At 37.7% G+C, this 11,159-nt stretch overlaps 1 protein-coding gene across 1 annotated transcript; it reads right to left on the reverse strand.

The window, feature by feature from the left end:
• Positions 1 to 7,197: 7,197 nt before the first annotated feature.
• On the reverse strand, positions 7,198 to 10,956 carry LOC126926977 (uncharacterized). The gene is made up of 3 exons (XM_050743282.1): positions 10,769 to 10,956; positions 8,479 to 8,645; positions 7,198 to 7,566 (listed from the first exon to the last, which is right to left on the reverse strand). The coding sequence occupies exons 1-3, from the start codon at positions 10,827 to 10,829 to the stop codon at positions 7,297 to 7,299; spliced, it is 498 nt and encodes a 165-aa protein (XP_050599239.1). The 5' UTR covers positions 10,830 to 10,956; the 3' UTR covers positions 7,198 to 7,296.
• Between the last annotated feature and the right edge of the window lie 203 nt (positions 10,957 to 11,159).

Raw genomic sequence — 11,159 nt, forward strand, 5'->3', positions numbered from 1 at the left:
CGTTCTCGAGAGATCGTCTGGCATCGCCACGGCGGACCTACGACAACGTTTAATATTTTCTTAATAAAAGCTAGCAAATATTACGAAAATATTATATTTATTATTACATCATGCATTATATACTATATATAAATATTCGTCAATGATAATAAATATATGTGCAAGTAATCGTGTTGTTGATTGTAATCAAATGTAACTTGTAACGCTATTAGTATTTTAATCTTCCTGAAAAATGTTGAAATGTTGATTCGACAGCAGAGAAGAATAGCAGAAATAGAAAAGTAAAAGGAATCGCAAGTGTCGTATATCAATGATATTATCATAGGTCTATAACATTAAATTAAGATTCTTAAGAGATGAAAAAGGTTTAATAGTCGATTATACAGATATTTCGGATACACGATAAATGCGAGGTTTGTCAATGATCCGTGAAAATTGTTTGTTTGGAAATTTGTTTCCAAGGGATCGTTCACGGTTGTCCAATTTAACAAAATGGAACTCGTTGCATTTTATCGACCTAAAACGTCATGCGCAGATATTTTGACCTATATAATTTATATACCATACACTGTACAGATAAGTAGAAAATAAAATAATAGACACTCGCATATGCGTATCTCAGATAGTTACTACTTTAGTTAAATGATTTAATTTAATGGAAATCGCTTACCATAACGTCTCGTTTTTCCGCGTATAAAATCATTCGTACGATCACTAGAATCATGTTGGATTCGAGCGATGGGTCCATGTAAATTGCACTGACCTAGGATTAAAATACGTACGAAAATGTAACAGGCGTTAAAACAGTATTACAGCCTTACAAATAAATTATTATTCAAAACTCTCGTAAATACATCGTATCTTATATAATTTTCCTAAAAAATTAATTTTATTCGTTATATTTATCTTAGGAAATGTACGTTATTAATCTCAACAGCATTGGAAAACCAATTACCGAATGGCTGAAATTAATCGATTACAAAATTCCATTACGGATAAATTATTCGCTGAACTTTTTAAAAGATACGTGTAAGCTTTGAACAGTGTAAACAGAAAATACAGAGCTTCCATCCGAATATACGATCGAGATGTTTGAAAGCAAGTAGCGTACCTTGAAAATACAGAGATACGCATAACTCTGCCCTATGTTTCCCGGCTGCTCGCGTACATATGTAGGAGGAGGTATTCTATATCTAAGTATAATAACAGAATTTCGTTTGGTATTACTTACGATGTTTAAAAGAGCCAAGATATATTGCTGTATTCGAATTCCATGAAAATCTACCACGGAGTAATCAGCAGCTATTCCAAGCTCTAGCCATCGTGGCGGCGAATCCTTAGCAGTTGGTCTTTTCTCTAGAAATGACTTATCTTAGAAATCGACTTATCTTCCACGAAATTAGAAAGTCTACTCGACTCGACTTGATAGCTTAAACGCATGATTATTAAAAGCATAAATTAATATCTACGAGCAAGTATTCGTGGAATAATTATTATGATATAAATAATTATTTCAAAAGTATAATTTCAAAAATATCAATTCGGTATCACCGTGAATTTCATCCTGCAAATTTCTTTAAAATTCTTGACAAATTTTGGTAAACGTATTCCTCCAGCAAATTTGTCTATTTTTCTATTTTTTTACATTAAATTAGGCAAGATAGATAAAGATTCGTGCAATGGACAATATACATATGTGTAATAGACAGGGAATAATAAAATAAATTAAAAACAGCGAAATATAGATGAACGTGTAGAAGATCAAGAGAGAGTGGAACGCAATAGGGAGAATAATTGTAAACCGAGTTCCTTTTAAGGCTGAAGATAAGCTATTCTTATATTACATGCTGTTATTATTACTTTTGTACACGATAGATTGGAATATCAGTACAATTTCTTTCTTTCAGTAATATTCGATGATTCGTTAATTTATTAACCGCTATATTGTACGTGGTAAGTAAAAAAGCAACGATTGTACAAGAATGGCATTTGGAAAAATATTTGACTTACTTGATAATCTGTTCCTTTGCCATTTAGGACCAGAGAAGTATCCAATTTCCTCGGGATTTGTTATTTTATATAGGTTGGGGTTGATAATCAATCTCGGATCCACTCGGATTGGTTATCACACCTTTTATTTTCTCTCTTATACAAAACACCAAATCACACAGCAAACGTTTAAACTCTCCCAATGCGTCTTAGCAATTAAGGCGTGGTCGACTCCTATGACAAAAGAGCGTCGTTAGGAGTCGTACCAACACAACCCTAGTAACCTTTTAGTAACTAGCGGTCATACCAACTGAGCATTTCTCAACAGGATTTACGTCGATCGATAATTCTTCCACTATTGTATCGTTGTATTCTGTGGAGACATCGTCTTTTTCATCGTACAGAATCAATTTCTCAGCTTCTGGGTATTCCACGTCGAAGACGTCACCGGAAAGATTATAAAATCCCTGAACATCGTGGCTTAAGGAATCGCGTTTGCTTCGTTTCGACTTTCTCTTACTTTCTTCAACTTCGAATTTATTCGATTTCCCTGTAACCGAATTATCAACGTTTTACCACGTTTGCCTGTCTTATCTTCGCTATTCTCGTTACGGATAAAATGAAAAAATAGTTGCAAAATTTCTGAAATTGTAAATACGACCAGACTGGAACGTATCAACGACATATACGGTGTCACAAAATTGTGACAAGTCAATATTCCAGTTGTTAGTTTGTTGAATTTACGCCACCGCTGATTAAACGTATCACGCTTTAATAGAAAATTCAATTTCCCAGCGGGGAAAATGGAATTTTGCGCTAATTAAAGTATTGCGCTTTTGTACAAAATTCCATTGTTTTCTGTTGCCCGCGAAAATGCAATTTTACGACGGACATTTCAGACAAATTTCCATCAGACGGCTTTCCATCCGTAAAAAAGAATGCTATCTATAAAAGTGTCAATGGAAATTGATCAAAGTAACGTCAAACAAACCCGTTTAAACAGCGAGGTAAATAGACCAATTGCTTTTAACAAAACCTGTATCGTTGCTCTTAACCGTTTCACTTTTAAATATCAATCGGCGCTGTTCCTCATTAAAATTTCGATTTAAATCGAACGAGAAATACAGCGTAACACTCGGAATTTTCTATCGTTTCTCAACCATACTTCGAATATTTACGTCTCATTCTTCGATTCATAGGATCGCGATGTTGGATTCTTCGATTTCGATACAAAAACGTTTCACAGATTTCGACGCGGGCAATTTAATTAAGAGAACAAATAATTTGTTTATAAACTGCCAATTACGTGCCTTGAATTTCCGATATATGCAATAAATTTCATTGCTACTTGACCTAAGTGGGTCATAAAGTTGCAACCGTGTAAACCGTGCCACGTAATTTTATTGCATTCAATTTTCCACGTTTCCAACAATTTATCAAATTAGAATTTATCCGCGCATCGTACGAAATTTTTCATAAAAATTGATTAATAATAGTAGATATATAGCTCCTCGTATTCGTAAAACAGATTTTTAATCTGTAAACAACGAGTCGTGGTAATTACGATACGATCGATTTTCAACTTAGCAAAATTTGTTTCCATTTAACATTCACATCCAGATTGTATTTCCTTTGTAATAAATTAATTATATAATTAAATAAATTTATTATTCGAACCGATATTCAGATACAGTTCGAGTATACTTGATAAATTTTCAGACTCGATTCTCCAAGTCGAAAATGAGAACGTTTTATCCTATACTTTTTCTTCATCCCCTTGACCGCGGATTCGTTAGTGAGCCCAGGATCATTGTCATTAGCTTCTCGAGTACCTAATTATCCGATTACTTGTCCAATTCCATCATAGTCATATTTGCACTAGTAAATATCTCCTTTATTGCATAATGATCACGTCTAGCGCCAATAGGGATTCGTTCCACGCCCTCAATCCTAACTCAAATCTTAACGCCGACCCGACATATATATATATATATATATTCGTTTGTACTACGATTACTCTCATACTCTATGTATGGTATTATAATATCGACGCTATCAGTTCTTACAGTATCACGATCAGAGTCAATTTTAGAATAGAAGAAGCAATTAACGGCGGATCGCAAAGTAAGAAGCTTATAACATAATTGGCAAGGAAGTCGATAAATCGATCAACCAATCACCTACATCCAACCGTCTAACGAAAGATGAAAAGCCATCGCGATAACGATCCTTCTCACCTGCAGGATTTTCCGGATTCACAGACACGAAGCTCGAATTATTCCTGATCGACCACCACTTTTCGTTTTTCGGCTGAAACATCACATGCTGGCCATTCGTCAGCGGCTGAACGAAGAACGATCTCTGCCCGATCAACATCAAGGCGTACACTTCTTCTTCGCATATCGTCACGACGACGAAGGAACTCGCGTCTCCTTCCAAGCTGCCTTGTCGAAGATCGCAGTTCGCCTTGGCGTTACGTCGCTCGGACTTGGTTTTACCCTGACGCACCCAATTCACGGTGAAATTCGACGACAGTATCAATCGATCGTTGGCCATGGTCCTTAAGGTCCAGTTGCTGATCTCGAGGAACACCGGCTCTTAGTGGAGATACTCGCGCCAAGTTTCTCGGTCTTCGTGGGTCGATCTTCTGTTCCGCGCGCTCTCATTCGGGATCACTCGAGGGTAAACGATCTCGTACTCCTGCAAGCTTTGCAGAAAGTCGCTCATTCGCGACTTAGTAGCGATCGTGCCGAGCAGCCACGTGGCGAGGAGAAAACTGGGAAGTTTCGATCGCGTCATGTCTCGCGCGCTTTGATCGAAATTTCAATAGGATTTTCTGGCTACCCAGAACTCGCCAGGCATGCTCGTTCACTCGCAGACGTAGTTATCGCGATGAAAGCAGCTAATTCGCAGACCCGATATTCTCATTTCATTTCGCCGGTTCGTAACGCTTTCGAAACGCCGTGTCATATAGACGCGGATGCGACGATACTCTCGCGTTCTAACATTTTCAATGTCTCGCGCTTTATCACGTAGCTCGCGCGGAAGTAATACGAAGGTGAATCGTTGGTTTTAATACACAGGGTGTTGTTTAATCGATCGTATAATGGAGAAAGGAACGATTCTACGGTACACCAGAGATGAAATGAAATCATAGAATGCAGTGGTTTTGTAGGTAGTGCTTTATCGAAAAGATTAACCGTGAATATTTGCTCGACCTATTTATACCAAATTGATACAGAATCTTAAAATACAGACGAATCTTTCTCAATTTCCTTCGATCATCGTCTCTAGGCGTTCGAAACTGCCTCGTTGAATTCGAACGTTCGTCGATTTCCTTCGACGTCTTTCAATTTCTTCTTTTTTCAATCGCCGTTCGCCTTCTCAAAGCTGTCTTCGAACAGAATTCTTAGAACGACTTCCAATTCCTTTCGATTCGTCCAATCGTTTAGCTTTACGAAACTGTTTCGCTAAACTCCTTTTTCCACTGTACTTGCGTATCGTAACCAACTCGTGGGCGGTAACTCGCGTCGATTAACGATTCACCACCAGTAAAGTAACCGGGAATGCAGCAAACTAGTAGTCGGTAGAACGAAGAGGAACGTAAGTGGAGCGAGCGATAAGAGCGATCGCGACAATCGCACGCCTCGCCGTGCGATTCCCACACGAACGAATCATCAAATTCGAGCCAAAGATTCTCACCAACTCGAAGATTCGCGCCAGTATTTTCCACGCGCGCGTCACAGAAATTCGAACGACTTTCGCGAAAAGGACGGAAGGATAAGACGATCGATCGGATCTCGGGTCGATCGCGATACCCCCGGACAGAAGGTTTCGACGAAAAAGTGGAGTAGACGCGACGAAGGAGCGTCGTGCAGCAACTGGTGGCCAATTTATTCACCACGTGCCGTATGAATTTAATTTTCTTTCGCGCAAGAACGATCCACCATCGGAGAAAGTAGAATATAATTAATTTCGATCTCGTGTCGATCGCGACGTTCCGGATGGAACGTTTCGCCGAAGAGGTGGAATAAACGCGACGAAGGAGCGTCGTGCAGCAACCGGTGGCCATTTTTTCCACCACGTGGCACCACGTGGAAATTTAAACGTCTTCCATGAAAATGATGCACCATCGGTAAAAGTAAAATACGATAATTAATCGGTCGTCGAGTCGAACGTGATATTCCGGATAAAATTTTTCGATGAAAAAAGTGGAGTAAACGCGACGAACGAGCTTCGTGCTACGACTGGCAGCCACATGGAGGGATGAACGCGGCTGGAAACGCACGCGAGTGCAGCGGCGAATTGTGCGTAATTGAACGTTGCTCTTGTCACGACCGGCATACTTCAAATCCGATGGACCGATGATGGAGATAGAGATGTGGCGGCCTTGGCGACAATGTTGTGTACAATTTTCTAATGTTATGTGTCCACGAGAAAATTCCCATTCTATTGGGTTTTCTCAAAAGTTTCTTTCGTTTTATAAGGAAGTGACAGATGCACATCATTTTTTGTGTTACATTATGATCCATTTTGTTCTATTAGTAGAAAACGGATCATACAAAATTCAATAAAATAATATAAAAGAAAAAATGTTGTGCATCTATTATTTTCTTATAAAACAGACAGAGACTTTTGGAACAACCTAATATGTTTCTCATTGACATCCTTGGGAATTAAGTAGAGGATAATGGAAAAATGGAAATCGATAAAAAGTATTTATTATTATATCGAGAGTTTTAATGAGTTTTTTTTTTTTTTAGAAAAGTTTGTTACTTTATACAATTTATTGGTAGTGTATTGCTATATCAATTTTTCTAAAATTTACAATTTAAATTACATTGGTTCGTTGAACGATCGAGTAATAACTTAGCAGTGTTTTAAATCTCATTCTCGTAGATTTGATTGTATTTGTAATTATTATAATTATGAGCATCGTATTCTTAAGAACATCCCCTTTTTACATTATCAATTGTTCTTTGATTTATCGACATCATTAGAACGAGAACATCATTATTATTTCCTTATTTCTGAGCTTCGTATTATCGATATCGTCGTAATTTTATTGACTTATTAATCAATATTCATCGTAATATTATTATAAAACACATAAGGAATGAAACTCTATGTACACATTTATAAAATGAAAACAGCATTTTCATTGGTAATGCGATAAATCTTATGTATCGTGTTGTTGTGTAATATTACAGTGTATGTTACAATGTACGTATAAACGCGTTAATAGAACCAATTATTCTCATCGGCGACTAAAATGATTCACGATCGTGTGTTACTTCGTCTGCAATGTCAGGACGGATACATGATAATTGTTAATGTAATTTGTAATACTAAAGCTAGAAACAGATCGATCCCTCTTATCGTCAGATCGTTCGCAGCACCGGTACCGATATTGCAAAACGATTTCTCGCAGCAAGTGGTGCAAGCGGAGAGTTTTGTTCGTTCACCGACCACTATACATCCGGAGTCGCATTTGTTAGTACACTTTCTCTCCACCGACCAAGTTTGTGGACTAGACGTTGAATCTTCGGTGCTGGTAGTGTAAGAAAATCGCTTTACCTGAAGAGAAAGAAGCAAACGTGAAAGGAATATTTGCAGATTTTAAACTTTCACGATGTTCGTTATATGACATGTCCTAGCGGATCGCAAGAGACACTCGTACGCTAAAATATAGTATTTCTTTTAATTTTGTCCGAGTACGAGCTCATTTTGGGCGGCATTAAACCACGAACTTGATAGTATCGAGCGAAAAGAGAAAAAAGAAGACTGAAAAGAAAAGATGAGAAAGAATTCTACATGTACGTAGAATGATTCTTGATACTAAAATTAAATTAATATTTGCAACAATTCCTTGTTTCACTCTGTATGACATTTCACATTGGAACTTGTAACGAACACGAGTGAGTGTGAACGTAACATATTTTTAGTCAAGGGAATATCAATTTTCCAGAATATCTCGCATCATTTCCAGAGAATACGGCTCGTTCATGGTTAATTCGGTCGGTTAATATCGATTACGGATTTCGTAAAATTTTTGCCGTGTATGTGCAAACTGTACAATTATATCATATCCAATATCATTGTTGATTACCAATAAATAAGAAGAACAAATAAAAAATTGCATTTGCATATTCCCTCAAATGTGTACACCATGTACATATGTTCCTATAAAGCGGATTCAATTTCAATAAAGTACGTAATTATTATGAAACTGAATTGATCGACTATATTGAACATTTCCAAACACTAAAATCGCGTTATGAACGAAATGAAACTGTGGCTCTATCTTGAACAGCCTTCTCTCGCTCTCGTGTTGACGATAACTAATATCGCTTTTAGCTAGCTGTTTGCTATATTCTATTTGCTTTAAAAGCACGCGATCAAAGCAAAATATCAAACATCTGCTGAAACACGTGCGTGACCTGTGTATAATCAACAAGCGTTTGAATCGCTGTTATCATTTGTCATTACCATACAGGTCCTTTTATCACCAGTGCACTTGTGCCCGAAAGTGGTGAAGTTTCCGGTCAGATTGGCGCATCTCTCTCCATCTTCCATTGTATCACACTGATGACACCATAAATCGTTTGCTCGTTCCGACGCTGCGTGAGTTCGATGTTCCGTAGTTAACAGTTGGCCTGATCATCGGACACAATCAACCGACAAATACGTATTAATTAATAGAAATCGTGATTTATCCTAGATTTCTAAAGATTATTAAAATCGACGTAGGAATCGGACGTAAGACGTTGGGCAAATCGTTGTCTACTTTTTAATGCTTCGCATCTTTCTCTCTTTTATTTCTTAGAAATTACTTCCTTCTACTTCTTCCTTTCTTTCATTTTTCAAACAAATGTGTCGTGCTTTCATTAACGTCAGATTTTTGTACATTTTTGTAAAAATAAATAGATATTAGTCTTGACATTTACAGACACATCGGCGATATGCGTAAGATGAAATTTCGTCGCGTTCGTTGACAAGATTGCTAGGAAGATTGCGGAAAGGGATATCATCGAGGAAATCGTCTAATAAGGTGAAACATCGGTTTAGGTTTCTTATTTAGAACGGAATTCGTCGGATGTTTAGCTTTTCCGTCGAATAGCGTCTCTAACGATATTTCGCCAAATTTTCCTGCTGTTCTTGCGATACGTCCGACGGTAAGACTTGGCAAGCAAAATATCGTAAACGTATCCGGAAATTACGAAAAATTTATTTCGATTTATTTCAATTAAACGTATTCCGAGAGCAGCAAACGTATTCCTTATCCATTGGCAGGTAATCAACGAAATCATACACGGGTACTTAAAAATACCTACAGTTATGAAAGATATTTCCAAGTTCGGAAAAACGCTTCCACGCAAGTTTGACCAATCGTACCAATCCTCTAGAGTTTCAGCTTCTTAACAGATTGGATCATCTCCGAAGACTAAACAGACGGTATACGACTACGTTTGCATCTATACGACAATTGGATCTACGCAAGACTGCAGATTCGATATCCACGAAATATTCTATGTATATTTCATGAAGTTAAAAATTATACTGTTTTATTTCACATCTGGTTCCAATAGAATAAGATGGATTAAACGTAATTCAATAAAATAATTTAAAACAAAAAATGTTGTGCGTCTATTATTTCCTTATAAGATAGACACTTTTGGGACGATCTTATGTTAAAAATTCTCTGTGAAAGTTGATTGTAATATTCTTCTTATCTAAAGAAAAAGAGAAAATAGAAATAGATGTATTCAGTATGAATTATTTATTTTATACATAGGAAACATAGGCAAGACGGTAAATGAAAAAGGTAGCCTCGAAATGAGAATTCATCGCGAAGCTTATCACGGAAGAAAAGTCAATTAAATGCACCGTGGACGATGATCGTTGTTTACACGATTCGTAACACAAATGGCTAACACCTACGAGTGAAGGCTTCAACAGGTGCACTTTCCTCTATATGCAGTTTATATGTAGAGGAAGATCTTCGCTATAAATAGACGAAACATCGTTCCTTCAGACATCTAGTGAAAACTCCTTCAACGAAACACGCTCCTAAAACGCAACTTGCTCGTAAAACAAATAGGGCCATGTAATTGAAAGGAACCTGGAGAAAGAAAGAGAAAAATGGGAAGAAACAGAAACTTCCATTTTCCATTACAGAAACGCTCTTTGTTAAAAGAAAAATTCCTCAAATTAAAAATTCTCATAGACGAAATACCGCCATTGTCTATCCTGGCAAATTATCTTCCGTCCTAACCAGTTACCTATTCTTGACGAGTATACTCGTCACGCGTAAAAAGCAGTTTTTGCTGTTTAAACTGCAATTTCAGCGAAAACTAAAATATATTCGTAAATTTGAAGACGTTTCGACCATTTGGAAGCCAGGACCAGGTAAAACGAACAAATGAAGAGATATAAATAATTATTATGAAAAAACTATAATACAGCGTGAACAAAGTAGTTGTTTTGTCCTTTCTAACGCATTTTAGTCGCATTAGTCGCAACGGCTAACTGGTCAATACATTGTCGAGTCGATCAACTTTGGTATTCCGATCGTATCGACGTGAAAATCGGCGTGACGAATAAGGCGCAAGAATCGTTTTCTTCTCTCGCAAATACCGAAGATGGACAACGCGTATCGGCGAATTTTTAATTTCAGAAAAATGTAATTTGATTCGTGGCGAAACGTGTGAGAAACGCGTCGAATTAAAGAGGCGAAGGTTTAAGCAGCCCGATAAAGCGAGTGAAATGCGAGGCTTACCATTGATGCTTACGACCATGGAGATAGACGCGACGATCAGGAAGTACGTGACAGGGTACATGTATCGGCCATGTTGATAACGTCTAGCGCGTCACATTCGAAAATAAATTCGGCTGTTTAAATTGCGATCGGCTGATGTCATTGGCGCATTGATCGCATGCTGGTGTATGGCAGCGAGCGCGTTGCGACGCAAAACGAGCGGATTTGGGTACAATAGGCAGCCATATTGAGAATAGCCGGAGTCTGCGCTGGATGGGTACAGCTGCTCCAGAAACCTTGAAGCCCAAGGAAAATCAATATCCATGGCAGCCGGAAGGTCCTGTTCGTTCAGCGGGAACGTTTGACGTCAAAGTTTCTGCGCATTCGCATCACACCCAGAAAAAAGAAAATT

Source organism: Bombus affinis, unplaced genomic scaffold (assembly GCF_024516045.1).
Source record: "Bombus affinis isolate iyBomAffi1 unplaced genomic scaffold, iyBomAffi1.2 ctg00000068.1, whole genome shotgun sequence".
NCBI lineage: Eukaryota > Metazoa > Arthropoda > Insecta > Hymenoptera > Apidae > Bombus > Bombus affinis.